Source organism: Chelmon rostratus, chromosome 9, assembly GCF_017976325.1.
Source record: "Chelmon rostratus isolate fCheRos1 chromosome 9, fCheRos1.pri, whole genome shotgun sequence".
NCBI lineage: Eukaryota > Metazoa > Chordata > Actinopteri > Chaetodontiformes > Chaetodontidae > Chelmon > Chelmon rostratus.
Window position 1 is genome coordinate 21085749 of NC_055666.1, and position 15163 is coordinate 21100911.

Here is a 15163-nt window from a genome sequence, read left to right on the forward strand (position 1 = left end):
CATGAATTTGCTAAATTTAAGAGGAAGTGCATTTTCTGCATTTCAGCCAATCAGGACGATTTCCACATAGTTGACTTTGATGATGTTTGGGTGAGAAGGCATCAGTTGTGCAAGAGAAGGGTGCTGTACCACAATGATTGGAAGACAGGCTGCTTTCATTCTTCTTAGTACAGTGTGTAAGTGGAACTTTAAACAAAATGATTGTTTATATTGAACTGTTAAAGTGTCATAAAGTGTACACCATCTTTCTGATGGTGTATACTTTATGTTTTAGTGTACACCATCAGAAAGTTGGTATACACTTTATGTTTTTCAATGTTTGTGTGTGTTGTCTGGTAAATTTGTTTTTGATTATTTTCTCCAGACCTGATTCAAACAGGTGTTCCTCACCAGATGTCATATGCTGTGGTCGAAGTTGGTGGAAACATAACTTTGCAATGTCCAATTGCAGAGAGGGAAGGAAAATTCTTTCAGTGGTATAAGCTGCCTCTTGGAGATATGGTCCAAACAGTTGCTTCTGGATCTTACACCCAACCAACGCTTGGTGCACAATTTCACAAGTCACGTTTCAAGGTCACAAACGGAGAGAAGCATTATTTGCTTACCATAAGAAATGTAAGCAAAGAGGATGAAGCGACATACTTCTGTCGAAGCGGATCAGCGTATTCACCGAATTCTGTTAACGTCACCTTCTTGGCTGTGAACGGTAAAATGTGTTACTTTCCATGTCTGTGGCCCTGACAGTCACCACTACTTTTTCATGTCATGCAGATAATTTAGACTGAGAGCTGCTTTTGATGTATTTTTCTTACTGAATCATACAGATAGCAAACAGCAGAAGTCTGTCAACGTGAAGCAGAGTCCAGATGCAGCATCAGTGCAGCCGGGCGGCTCAATGACTCTCCAGTGTTCACTTCACTCCAAGAACAAAGACAACAAAACGCAGTGTCCAGGTGAACACAGCGTGTACTGGTTCAGATCTGGATCAGGAGAATCTCATCCAGCCATCATTTACAGGCACACAAGTTATGAACAAAAGGAAAAAAGCTGCGTCTACAGTCTGTCCAAAACTGTACGAGACTCCTCTGATACTGGGATTTACTACTGTGCTGTGGTCACATGTGGACGGATCCTGTTTGGTGAAGGAACTAAAGTGGAGACAAGTATGTTTTTTAATGTCTTTAATGTGGAATTGTCATTTTAATACATCCTAACCAGTAAAACTGATTGGTTTTGATTTAGTCTGATTAAAATGATGCTATTTGATAAAAAAAGACATGTAGTCAATGGGCCTCCTTGATACATCACAAGATAATGTAATTAACTGATTCCATTCAGTTGCTCCAGCTCTTGGCTCTCTGCCACAGATCCATTATTAATCTCATCAGTAACCTACCTGTGTTTGTCCTGTTATATCAAGTTGAAATGTCTGCTGTGAAAGCAAAGCTTGAATTTACAACAAACCATCCTGTCATTTCAATTTTGATGTGTTAAACTTGTTGCAAAAATGTAAAATGAATATCAATACATGAAGGTCACACCTCTAAATTTATTGATGGATAAATGTCTTTTTAAATGTGCATACATCCCTTTCAATGTGCATCATTAATAAATTAAGAATAACACAGCTTTCTGGCATATCTTGCATGTTAGCAAAGAAGTATTTTTTCTTTTAAAATGTTTCTTTTCTTGGATTAGTTCATTCATTCTCAATAGTTTTGAAAATGAGGTACAAGGGAAGAAAATGATGAACTCTTCTCACTATGACTAAAGGAAGGCAGCTACTTTTGACCACATTATGCTTGTTGAGTTACTCTTAACACTGCTCCAGGTAGTCTTTGAAATAAACAAACATGGACGAGCTGTTTTAGTGTCTGGAATGTTTCTAATTGCAGGACCAGAACTGGACCCAGTTGTCCTTGTGCTTGAAGCGCTGTTGGCCTGCTGTGTGACTGTGATTGTTGTCCTAATTTTCTACGTAGTCAAGATTCGAAGGAGAGTTTGTGAACATAACAAAGGTGCGTTCCTCTCATGTACATGCACGTATTATGCAGTGATTTATACTCATGTTTTAACATTGAACATTTTTGCTTTATTTGTTTATTTGTGTGTAACCTACAGTTGAATTTATTTATATGAACAACTGAATAACTTTTACTTGGTACTGGTTGGTAGTAATTAACAGTTTTAGCCTCAACACACACACAACAAAACGGACTCCAAATAATGTAAAATCATATTCTGCAAACTTACTAATTACTACACTTTCCCTTTAAATGCTGAAAAATGGAATACAATATTGTCTGAGATAAATTCTGACATCAAGAGTTATATGGTGGGCGGATGGTGAAAATATCAAGCAATGATAGATCGTTTCATAGTCTATATATATATATATATATATATATATAGTTGTTGATAAATAGGGTGACATTTATTACAATTATTTGTTTTCATCCAACAAATTTTGTCAAATGTGTGTCACACAGGGCTGTTATATTGATTACATTAAATGATCGATTATTAAATTCTAGTCGTGTTAAGTAGTTAGAGCCTGGAAGCAACAAGCAACAAAACTCAACTCATAGATATCTCACCAATTCAAAACCACATAAAACCGACGCATTTTCAAAAAATGTAACACTGAACAAGCAAAAGCAAAAACGTGAGGTCTTGAGAGGTTGACAGAAGTCACACTGATACGACAGCAGTTCCCAGCGAGCTCACACTTTCTGAAGGCTTTGCTTTTATCAGCAGGAACAAAGAGCGACTCCTATAAGCCAGGACACGACAAGTCGACTGTGGAGCAATCAGCTGACCTGGTAAATATGTCAATACAACCACATCAAGATGCAAAAAACATCCTTCTGTTAAACAATATTGACTCTTGACTCCTCTGGCTTCAGCTAACATCTTATGTTGTCAAATAAAGCCACATATTGGAATGACACTAGGCAGCATTTAGTATTTTTAAGACAAAACAGTTAGCTTCCACCCTTGCTACTTATGAATAGTTTAAACAAGAGTGCTGCTTATACTAAATAGCACATCATCAGTGTGTCTGTATCCGCCTGATTATACTGTATATCCGACACTTGGTTGTGATGAATTGTTCAGGATTTCAAGTCTTTATCTATAAAACACATCTCATTAATAAACAACTATTATTTGCAGGATGGTGACACAGAGGCAGTAAACTATGCAGCACTGGAATTCTCTGCAAGAAAAGTGAAGAGAGAGAAGAAAAAGACAGAGTCAACACAAGAGTGTGTGTACTCTGCTGTGAGGGTGGACCACCACACACAGCACCAGCCCTCTCTGTAGGCCGAGCGGAGTCTGCGTGGGAATCGGACTCGGCGTCTCCACATAGAGTTTCGGCTCGGCTCATCTTTGCACGGCCGTCACAACGCATACATGTGCACATAGTGTGGCTGCACTGGGCCTCGCGCCTTTTGTGGCCTCGCAGTCCCGTAAAGTTTTGATGCATTATCGAGCCTATCCAATCAAAAACGACTTTTTAGATATGTTCTGGTTTAAGCTCGGACAAGTCACCCGGCAAGAGTTTGACGAGGTGAATTTAAAAAACTCCAGCCAGAATATGAAAAGAATGTTATCCATTGAAAAGGCTGGTACATCCAAGCTGGACAATGTCCATCATGTTGCTGAGTTTGCTGCTAATAAAATGACTTTCATGCCATTTAATTTATTGTTGTGCATTGTGCTTCAAATGACACTTGTATAAAAGCTGGCATAAAGCTTTAACTTGACCCAGAGTGGCCATGTGTGTTGTGCTGTGATGCGTATGCACGTGTCTGTGATCAGGATCTTGCATATCATCTTCACACAGGACCTTGCACACACCCTGCAATGATTTTTTTGCAGTTTTACACAAACTTTTTTCTAACTGCCATCCCATAATTCCCAAGAAAGGGATAGCAAGTTGCTGCAAATCATTCAGAATGTGTCCATTCAATAAATAGCACCCAGCAGCTTTTGAGACAGAACAGGGGGGAGGCTGGGTTTTATGTTTTCCCACTTCATCGAACTGTAAAAGTTCGGTGGAGAAATTTTCATTTCATGCACATGTTGTGCAGAAAATAGAGTTCGTAGAATGAATCAACAGTAAGAGGAAAGCAGATGCTCACCTAAGTGCTGCTGCCAAGTGAAAATGCTATGTGTGAAAACAGCCACAGCCCTCACTGACACTGAGTCAGAAGCAGACAATAAAACCTTTTCTTTAATACCAGCTCCTCAGAGCACAGTGCTCTTTAGAATGGATTTTTGTGTGTTTGGCTGTTTACACGGTCCTCTGAGATAGATAAAGAGTTATTTATCAAAACTAAAGGGACCTCACACCTACTGTATCTGTAAGGTCACAGCAGAGTTCTCAGTTTTCTCGTGTGAACTTGCTTTTAACACTGCTTTTCGACGACTGACAGGTGCTGTCTGTCAGCCTTTGGGGGTTGAGGTGTTTGCGTGTGAATTGTATCATCCACATATAAACAATTAGTCTATAGAAATATGGTTATATAAAGCATGCAGGCATTGTAAGTAGAGAAAAAAAAAATACATTCGCCATTACTGAAGTAGTTTCTTAAGCTGCCATTTCTTGATAATTCTTTCAAATTCTACTACCCAAATGACAGCAAAAAAACATCATTCTAAAAGTCCTTTACATGCAGGCTATTCTGTTCCTTACGCCAACCACACATTACTGATTTTCTTTCCCCGGATCACATCACTGACTATTACTGTATGCACCAGTATAAATAGTTAGAAAAAAACATATTGCATGCACACGGTTAAATGTGGCTCATACATATGGTGGTGAATGGTGACCACACACCAGCACAGACAGACTGTCACACCACCATCAGCAGTTTGGCACAGGAAATGCACTAACATGGTTTGCTAAAATTCTCAATCATGGTCACACCTTCACAACAGTTTGGTCAAACGTCAACAATAAAGGAAAAAGTGATGTGCTTAAACTTTTAACACCTTCATTATACAAACACACATCCTGAAGGCTTCCTGCCTTGCGGTCACTGTTTCTAGACAGAGATAGCTACAGGATGATGCATCAGGCCTGTAACTGCCTGTTTTTCTTTTTCATTCTGACTGGTTAGCATTTCCTGCCATGCATTTTATTAACTAGCACCACAATTCTGCCTTTTTCTGTTGTAATGTGAAAACAACAGACCTTTCCAGTTAGGATCATATTAAACATGACATTTCACCTACATCATATTTAGAATGACTTATCACGTTTGGTATAACCTTGATTTTAGAAAAGTCCATGTTAAAAGTTTTACTTATTCATTCATTTATATGGGACAGAGCTAAAAACAACTTGAATGACACATAGAGAAAGTGTGTGACAGAAAAGTATCAGTGTTACAGCAGCATAGATGGGTGAAGGGAAGACCCTCACTCATAGCTGTGCTTATATCACTTTTTCACAAAATTCAACATACTTACAAGGAACAAAATACATTGCACAATTCAATCTAACTAGCTTTGACAAAACCTTAAAACACACATCACACATTACATAATAGCCACATGTAATAACAGCTTTCTTCTTCAAAAGAAAAACATCAGCTGTCACTTATGGTGCCAGCTGATGTCAAAGAGTCTGCTAATCCAATCCAAAAGCCTTGACGGCAGCGTAAATCCTTTCTCTGTCTGCAGCTTTTGCATTCCGAGTCCCCGCGCTGTCAGTTTTCATCACCATAAAGACGACAGCAGAATAAATCCATGTGTCTCCGTCCGTCTGAAGAAATGTAGCACAAATTACGTGAGGACACAGATACCAGATACTTTTATTTGCTAAATTGATCTTACCTTAAAAATCCTTTTGGCAACATTTTCTTGGAGAAAAACAGCAGCTAAAATAAAATAAAATGAATAGATTAAAAATAAATAAGGGTTGACTAGTTTACTATCACAGTGATACAACACTAATGACATATGGTAGGCACTAGCTAAATAATGATGTGATGTAGTGAAGTAGCTATTACCTTTATCATTGCAATTATCACACTTGTTTGTCTTGATGGTGTAAATGAGGAAGCCGATAACGACCACACTTACAGCCATGACAGTACACATGAGAAACAGAATAATACTGTCAGCATGTAAAACATCAAAGGACCACAAGCTGGTTCCTGAAACATGAAAAGGAACAAACGATGACTCTTAGCAAATGAAATGTAATTTCACTTTACTTAAATATTCAATTACACTTGATCTGTACTTTTTAACTTCTAATAAAGATTGATTAACAATTAAATATGTGAATTTCCTTATCAGCCTCTTAAACCACACTGACTTGCAGGTGGGTCATTACAAACTTTTGCGATGTGGCCCAACATTGGCCAGTTACGTAACTTTATTATATGTTTATGTTCTATTATATATTGCTCCAATAATTTACGAACAAGATTTTTTTCTCAAATGAGGAGAAATTAGAGCTTTTCTGCAGAGCCGTCATGAGTAGGCTACCTAACGGATTAGCTAGTAAACAATGTCCTGTTTTGTTGTGTACAGAACAGACAAAGTTAACGGTTTCCCTCCTCTTTCATTTGCACTAGTCCCAACAGCATGCAAATATATTCATTTATTTATTTAATTTGGGTAAGCAAGTCTCTCCATATTGATTAAATTAAAATTAAAATGATCTCATTTTGGTTGAAATGAATAAACTTGGATTTACTAAGCAGAGAATAGTTTTAAAATGTGCAACAGAGCTTTGCTTGATCATAAATCAGGATTTATTTTCCATCTTTGAGACCTTAAGAAGGCAATAAAAGGGTAAATAGTTCAACAGAAAAATGACAGTTACCTTCAATGTCCAGTTTTGTTCCATCTCCAAATAATATCTCCCCACACGTGGCCACAGCACAATAATAAGTCCCAGCATCAGAGGAGCTGATGTTCTTGGAAAAGCTATAAACACAGCTCTTTGGAGGAGAATGTGCATCAGGTTTCTTCTCACAGTCATCATGTCTGTTTCCGTCAGAGTAGATGATGTTTGGATGAGATTCATCTGATCTGACTCCAAACCAGAGCACACTGTGTTCACCTGGACATGTTTTCTTCTCAGAGTCAGAGAGGACTGAACACTGCAGAGTCACTGAGTCTCCTGGATGAACTCGGTCAGACACCGTCGGCCACTGAACAACAGCATAGTCTGTCGTCCTCTGAAATTTTCCTACGAAATACGAAAGAGTGGAAACTGTGGAAGGTAGTCTGTATAATAGAATTTAAGAAGCAGAGTTGGAATGTTAACATAGAAGCGTTAACCGGTTGTAACAGATGTTGAGGCACCAAAAAAATCAGATATTTGTGACTCAGCACATGATGATACAGACACATGTATTACCTTTTACAGACAAAAACGTGCCACTCCACTCATCCTTATTCCAGGCAATGATTCCACAGTGATACAGCGCCTCATCCTCTGGAACTGTCTTCAAAATAGTCAGAGTGCTCATGATTGTGGTATGGTTTGCATCAAATCGTGAGGGAGAAAACCCTTGTTCAAATGTAGGACTTTCAGTAGATTTCATCAGTGTAGTAATTAATCTGAGAGTATTGCCAATACTCTGTTTGTACCACTTGACTCGTGCATTGTTGTCTTCCCAATTCCGGAATAAACATGTGAAGGTCACCGGGTCACCAAGTTGAACTGTGGTCACTGAGATCTGTGCATCTGAATTAAAAGACAACAGAGAGCATATAATAGGCATTACATAATCGGATGTATAGTACGATTACGAAATGAAGATATTATTTATTTTTTTACTAAAAAAAACTAATATCAAGTTGGTCAGAATCTGTTGTATTACGCACCATTTGTTAGGAGAAAAAGGGCCATAATTTGCGTAACATATGTAAAAATAACAAAAATAAAAATTAGTTTGACAGAGTTAGATACACTTACATCCTTGATGGAGAAGAAGCAGTGTAATCCATGAGAGGATCATCTTGATGTTGTCTCTTGTTAGGATCTTTGTTGGTTTGATGATATAAGAAGGTGGGGACAGGTCAGACCCCTGATGCTTCCACCTTTGTTATCACAGTAGATCAGTTTCAAAAGTACATTTCCTGTCACACTGTTCTTGTGCAGCTTCAAGACTTTTGAGGTTTTGTGGGCAGTTTGAATAGAAGAGAACAATAAGCAGGTGCAACATCGTTATTTTTTCTAACACTGATGGACAGAGCCCGAACCAAAAGGCCATAAGACAAGTCTGAGGGACTGAAAGATGACGAATGGGGCAGGAACGAAGAAAAAAAGCCCCGTTACACAAATCTGTGTTCATTTTTTGGACTTTGGTGAGAATTTTTCTTTGTTTATGAAATATCTGATATTTTTATGAAAGTATCTGCAAAACTTTAAGGGGAAATGTCTCTGTGGTGAAACTGCTGAAAATTAATGGATATCTGAAATGCGACAAGAAGCGTCAGCTACACGACGCATTTTTGTGAGAGGCCACAAGCCAAAAAAGTTGGAAACCACTGGTTTAATCTTCAAAACTGTGTCATACTTCATAATCTTATACCAGTTCAAATAGATGTTTTTCATGTAAAATCTTAATCTGACAAGTAATTTGCAGTTATAGCTACCAAAGTACAAGTAACTAAAATGTAGAATATTAACTGTCATGGCACAGAGATATAAATTAGCAAGGAAAAAAATGAAAATACTCAAGTATTAGTGATTGAGTAAATGTGCTTGGTTACTTTTTACCACTGCCTACATGAACTGGACCAAAGGGGACCCCTCATCAGTCACTTGTTCAAATGCTTAAAACAACTTGCTCTTTTCTGACAAGCAACCTCTTGTGGCTGTGCGAATCATGACAGCCCTCTCTGAGAGGCAAAGGGAAGGGAAAGCAGGATGTTGTAGTTAAAGCTGTAGCAGATAATATAGTGACCCACTGGGGTGGATGGGTGGAAGTAAGAGCACAGTTTGCATCCTATTTCCTCCCCATATCTGATTCTTTTAACTATAACCACAATCTTTTCTAACCTAAACCAAGGTGCAGTTGGCTAAAACTCAAATCTAACCACAGATGCGGCAGATGAAGAAATGCTCACTGGTGGCACTGACACATGACCCTTTCTGTTTGTTGGGCATGCTGTCCCCATTATGGGACTAGATTTTGAAGGCAATATCGAATGACATGTTTTGCCGTGTAGGTATGAGAACTCATCAAAAGCACCACACCAAACAAGTCTGGTGTGAAAGCCCCCGTGCTTACTTTAGAAGTCTAGTGGCTTTTTCTAGCAGTGGTATTGTGGCTCAGATTTTAAAAAACTCAAAAATAGTGTCACTGGTGTGTCTGGCTTGAAAGGTGGCCCTCAAACACTGTCAATTTCCTCCTGTTCTGCCACTGTCTCAGTCACACGCTGTGGATGTTTATAGCTGTGTTTTTTCTTGTGTGTCAGGTTGAAGCCATGTTTTCTCAATTATAATTCATGGGATCATTTTTATGGTTATACATTAGAAAGTTGTACATACCCAACATTTGTTAGATTACACAATTATTGTAAAACACAATCTATTACTCAAACATTTGAGAAGAAACTGACAAAAATTTGATACTGTGGGTTAAATTTACATGACTTGTTATTCATCCACAAACTTCTCATTCTGCCTTTTCTGCCATTGAAAGCTCAAATTTAACATTTCCAACATGTAGGGAACACGTTTAACACTGACCTTGTGTGTATATGTTGCTGGTCTTATTCCAACACCCTAACATCAGAGTAGAGGCTCCTTCCCTTGATTATATCTGCACCTCTCATTACACACCCTCCAGCTTTCCCTCTGGTCTGGTCTGAGTCTCCTGGACGGACCCGATCAGATGGAGGGAGTGGAATGACGGCTGAGATATCAGGCTCTGGTCCTGGGAAATTAAAAAGTTTCTGTTAGCCGTGCTTTTGTCAACAGTTGTGGGATGTTGTGTTGGACAGAGGCACAGCAGTTCACTTTTTAAATGTGGAAGTTTCTTTATTATCGAAGAAAACAACACATGCACACAGATATAAATTCTGCTGAGTACAATTGTTTTGCATCATACTAATGTGTAGATTAGAGCCTTGGGAGGACGTGAACTTAAAACGACATAACAGATACATACACTGGAAACTTTAATAAGAGAAAGCATAAAGAATGAAACGAAATGTAATAGATATGGGACACGCGATGCAAGAGTAATATTCAGTGTTTGCACAACTTGGACAAAATATATAAATATAATACATAAAACATATGAGTTTATCGAATTTGTTATATTATGTTAACGGTGCAAAATATACAGCTAAAACAAAAGCAGTGTATTTCCACCCAGTGTAGCACAAAAAATATATTTTAGCATTAATTAGTATATCCAGTGTTTAGATTATGGATCCATCACAAAAGCCCTGACTTCAGCGTAGATCGTCTCCTCCTTTCTTGCACTTCTTCTCCCTGATTTGCCGGCTTTCCTCCTGGTAAAGTCTGGTGCAGAATAAACCAAAGAATCCTCATTTCTCTGAGGAAATAAAGTGCAAAATTCAAAATGAGACAGAGCTGATTTTAACACAAGCTGATAACTTCTTCCAGCTGCATCTTTGAATTCTTCACCTGCTGACTTTGCTGATCACCACTGGCTGACGCAGCATTTGCTTGCAGAGTGACAACAGCTGTATTATTACAAAAAAAAAACAACAGATAGTAAAACAATCTGGATTTTACTGTGTTGAAATGATTCTGCAGGTTCTAATCACACACTGCACAAACCTGAATCAAGTGATGTTGGCTGCTGGGAAATACAGTTTAACTGATTGTATGAGTAAACGTCTCTTACCGTCACAACAATCACAGGATTTTTTCCTGATGGCATAAAGAAGGAAGGCTACAAGAACCAGACTTAAAGCCAAAGCAGCACACACCAGATACAGAACTGTGTCGCCTTTCTGTGAATCACACGTGCTGCCAACTGAAACAAATAATTTAAGAAATAATTATAGATAATTGACACTGATAATTAAACCATTATATAGAACAGTTAAGCAGTTACCTTCAACGTCCAGTTTTGTTCCATTTCCAAATAACATCTGTCCACATGTGGCCACAGCACAGTAATAAGTCCCAGCATCAGAGGAGCTGATGTCGTCCTTGAAGAAGTTGTAGACACATTTGTGTGAAGAGCGAGCCTCAGGACTCTTCTCACATTCATCACCACTGTTTCCATGAGCGTAAATGACACTGGGATGAGATTCATGTGATCCAGCTCTGAACCAGTACACGCCGAGTCCTCCTGGACATGTTTTCTTGTCAGAGTCAGAGAGGACTGAACACTGCAGTCACTGGATCTCCTGGACGGACCCGATCAGATGGAGGGACTTGAATGACAGTGATATCAGGTTCTGGTGCTGGGAAATGAGGACATCCGTATGTCAGCATTATTGATATAAAATGCATTACAAATTACTGTGCGATTTGAAATAACATTTTTTATTATTTACATGTATATGTTATAGTACTAAATGCAGCAAGACATTGTTCAAAACTGAAGTTGAAAATTTACCTTTGACTTGCAGAAATGTTTTATTCAGAAATGTTGTTTGTAGTTCAACCACTTCCTCACAATAGTAAAATGCAGTGTCACTCAGCTCTGTTTTGGTGATACGAAGGACAAATGTTCCAGGCTCTGTTTTTGCTGTAACGCGAGGAGTCATATTACCGGTAATTCTGCCATTATCAAAAGTATACGTGGCTGCTAAGACTTCAGGAAAGTTTCCAACAACAAGTTTAATCCAAAATAAGAATCCTGTCAATCCAGAGTGGCGGCTACATGTTAGAGTCACATCTTGTCCAAGAGAAACAGTCTTTTCTACAAAGCATTGGTCCTCTGTGCATCCTGAAAAACAAATCAGGTAAGATACACCCACATTAAAGCTACTGTAAGAAGGTGTCAATAATTAAACCTGACAGAAGTGAAACTGAATATTTACATACTTACGCCCGATTGTAAACACAACAGCTACACAAAATATGATGAGCATTTTCTGGTTAATCCACTTGAGACAGCAGCTAATTTTGTGCTGCAGGATGATTAATCTTAATGTGATTCTATCAAATAGGAAGGAACAGTGAAAAGGGAGGGTACAGTTTCAAAGCAAAATGATTGGCTGTCCATTATGTAGGCTTTTTGGTTTACCACCAAAGTGGAAACGAAACAACCAAATGAAATGGAAAGTCTTTCCAATCACACACGACAGCACCAGCAGTTTGGCTTTGATATGTCACAAATATACATGAATCATTGCTATAATGAACACAATTCCTGTGTGAAAAGAACTAAAGCAATGTTTTTATCTTATGAATGGAATAACATTTTAACTTAAATCCTCTAAAAAAAGTCCTCCACAGAGGCAGACAAATAGTTCAGAGTTGCCTATAGAAGACTGTTTTATGAGCTTCAGTTTAACACAAAAGAAAACATTCACCACTATCCTCTTTCAGAAGCTGGAGAAGTTAATCTGAAACCCAGAGAATGAGCTTTTTATTCGTCACGAGTCAGGCTACATCTTGGAGAGTAGTCATCTTATTGGTCGATTGCACTAAAGGTCAGCCAGAAACAAGGTCAAAGTTCAAACTTAAAACACAGCGACAGGGTGAAAAATCCAAGCGGCCTGCAACATGCAAGATATGTTCAGCATCTTGAATCTCTCCATGGGAAAATAACAGCTCACATTAGAGCAAAGTGATAAATGCGAAGACAAAATCCGACAAGGATTGAAACATTTCTCCATTTGATTCTGTTTATCCAGGGTCAGGTTGCGGTGGCAGCAGCCTAAGCGAGGTAGTCCAAATGTCCCCAAGCCACAGTCTGTAATCCCTCCAGCTTGATCTGGGTCTATTACCAGTTGAATGTGCCTGGCAAACTTCCAAGGGGAGGTGCTAAGGAGGCATCCTGATCAGACGCCGATCCCACCTCAACAGGCTCCTTTCGATGCAAAGGAGCAGTGGCTCTACAGCGAGCTATTAACTATAAACTTGTAGTTTATACTTAATGAGCATGTATTACTCTTTATAATGATGCAAACTGTCTGAGGCTTAGAGAAAGGAGCAAAGAATAATGGCCCAGCCATAATAAAAAAAATTGTTCCTCACATTCTTACTTCTGATTAAAGCAACTTCTTGGGCTATATTTAGTCATTTTGTTTGTTAGTGGTAGTCGCAGGTGTAGCATTACATTCATGTACCATCTTTTATCTCCCATGTTGACTTTTGATGGTTTCTCTCTATCTAATTTGGATATCTGTGAGTCCTTGTTAACACAAGGCTGAGCACAGACAGCCCTTTCCCTCTGTCTCACTCTCTGTGCTCTGCTGCCACCTTCTGGCAGACTGTTTGTTGATTCAGTGAGAATGAAAGAAGGTAACAGCTTTATATACTTGCCAAAATGTAAGGTAAGGTACAGCCGACAGGGAAGAGGACCCATATACTGAGACTAGTCTATTTCGACTAAGTCTATCATATATCAGCTTTCCCTTACTAGATTCGCAACACTGAAAAGAGGTGAAATATTTACATTAAAAAGACAGCTTTCATATGCGCCATTGGTAATAAGGGTGTGTTTTACACAACTGAAACTGTATCAGAGCCTTATTTTTCTCATCATCAGAAAAACAGATCATGTCTGTTTTGAAAAACACAATACTGCTGACCTTAGTTATTAGTGAACGAACACCTCTAGTAAGTTTTTTGGCATCATTTTTTCACTAGTCTGTACGGTCACTAAAAATAAAAACTTCTAAATGGTCAATGACCAATGGTGCTGTGAGCAATTATTCATGACAATTATTAATGATATTGTTTCCAGTGTTATAATTACACGATCAATAAAAGCATGACTGCATTGAAAAACAGACTAAGCAGTAAGATGGATTTTATTTAACAAGAGACTGAAGTACACAGTTACTGCTTGATCAGTTGTCAAGGTGTACAATACCTCGGACATAGTGCACAGGAACACCTTGTTCACATCTGAGTACAATTAGCCTGTTCTGAGTGTTAGTACGGTACTGACAGCGGGGCCGGGTGGTCCCTTTTTTCAGGGTACACACAACAATGCTGAAGGTTCCGCGGCTCCTCATCATCTCACCATCTGGCTCTCCTGCATTCCCACAGACAGATTTGATTTCACTGTCAGTAGCTTTGATGAAGGTATTGGTCTCCTTACACTTGTTGCTGTTAGTTTCGGAGATGTCCCTTTTCTGAATCTCGGTGTCACATCTGACATTCTTTTCCCCAATGATATGCTGCCCTTTAAACTTTTGATAACGGGCAAGGACATCTTCATCTAGCAAGAGCACATTAGCAGAAAGCAGCAGTACACAAGTTAATGGGATCCACATGATTCCCTGGTGATGAGAATGAGAGAAAATTGCAATCTTTAAGCCATCATCATTATTTTTCATAAACAAATATATACATTTCATGAGAATGTGGGTGTAATAACTGAATACTGTGCACATTTTGATCAGCGTGTTGGTTTACAGACATTTTTATAAATAAAACACGATAATAAAAACATCTTTCTGAATGTTGAAGCTAATCATCTCGATCACAATCAAATTATATTTTGCTCAACATTTGAGCTGAAAGAGCTGAAAACAATTACATCTATGTATGTAATTAACAGTTTTAAAATTGTGCACACAACAAATATTCTGAAATATTTAGAAACAGAAAAAATGTGCTAAGAATAAGGAATTATGAATTCAGTTTTTATGTGCTCCAGACCTGCAGATAAATAAAAGTATATTGTACTTAAGGCACTTAAGGTAATCAATGCAGAAAAATTTCATATATTACATTATTACATCACTACTTGTGCACTGCTGTTAAAACAGGATTTGACTGTTGCAGCTGGTTGAGGTCGACCTATTTTTAAAACTCTTCTGTGCAGGACTGCAACTACTGATTATTTTCATAATGAATCAATCTGTTGATTATTTTCTTGACTAACTCCTGTTCATATTCATGAGGCTTTAGCGAGAAAGGTGGGACTGAAAAGAGCATCGCAGCATCGACTGTGGCTGTTTCAGTGTGGAGCTTTACCCAGTTCTGCACGCACGTTTCCTTTAGTCCACAAACTGA

General features: G+C 38.4%; 3 protein-coding genes across 5 annotated transcripts; 1 reads left to right on the forward strand and 2 right to left on the reverse strand.

The window, feature by feature from the left end:
* LOC121611801 lies at positions 1 to 3667 on the forward strand. Of its 3 annotated transcripts, none has more exons than XM_041944495.1 (6): positions 1 to 176; positions 365 to 706; positions 825 to 1163; positions 1896 to 2018; positions 2755 to 2822; positions 3175 to 3667. In XM_041944495.1, exons 1-6 carry the CDS (start codon positions 134 to 136, stop codon positions 3322 to 3324), a joined length of 1065 nt encoding a protein of 354 aa, XP_041800429.1. In that variant the 5' UTR covers positions 1 to 133; the 3' UTR covers positions 3325 to 3667. The 3 variants fall into 3 exon arrangements, with proteins under 3 accessions (XP_041800429.1, XP_041800430.1, XP_041800431.1); XM_041944496.1 differs by having other exon boundaries at positions 2758 to 2822; XM_041944497.1 differs by having other exon boundaries at positions 132 to 176; positions 452 to 706.
* A 1777-nt stretch (positions 3668 to 5444) lies between these two features.
* LOC121611780 lies at positions 5445 to 8048 on the reverse strand. The gene is made up of 6 exons (XM_041944473.1): positions 7949 to 8048; positions 7388 to 7717; positions 6848 to 7216; positions 6024 to 6170; positions 5848 to 5891; positions 5445 to 5776 (listed from the first exon to the last, which is right to left on the reverse strand). Exons 1-6 carry the CDS (start codon positions 7989 to 7991, stop codon positions 5642 to 5644), a joined length of 1068 nt encoding a protein of 355 aa, XP_041800407.1. The 5' UTR covers positions 7992 to 8048; the 3' UTR covers positions 5445 to 5641.
* A 2197-nt stretch (positions 8049 to 10245) lies between these two features.
* Positions 10246 to 14418, reverse strand: LOC121611254. Its single transcript, XM_041943695.1, has 5 exons — positions 14166 to 14418; positions 11073 to 11312; positions 10860 to 10991; positions 10637 to 10695; positions 10246 to 10544 (listed from the first exon to the last, which is right to left on the reverse strand). The coding sequence occupies exons 1-5, from the start codon at positions 14416 to 14418 to the stop codon at positions 10413 to 10415; spliced, it is 816 nt and encodes a 271-aa protein (XP_041799629.1). The 3' UTR covers positions 10246 to 10412.
* Between the last annotated feature and the right edge of the window lie 745 nt (positions 14419 to 15163).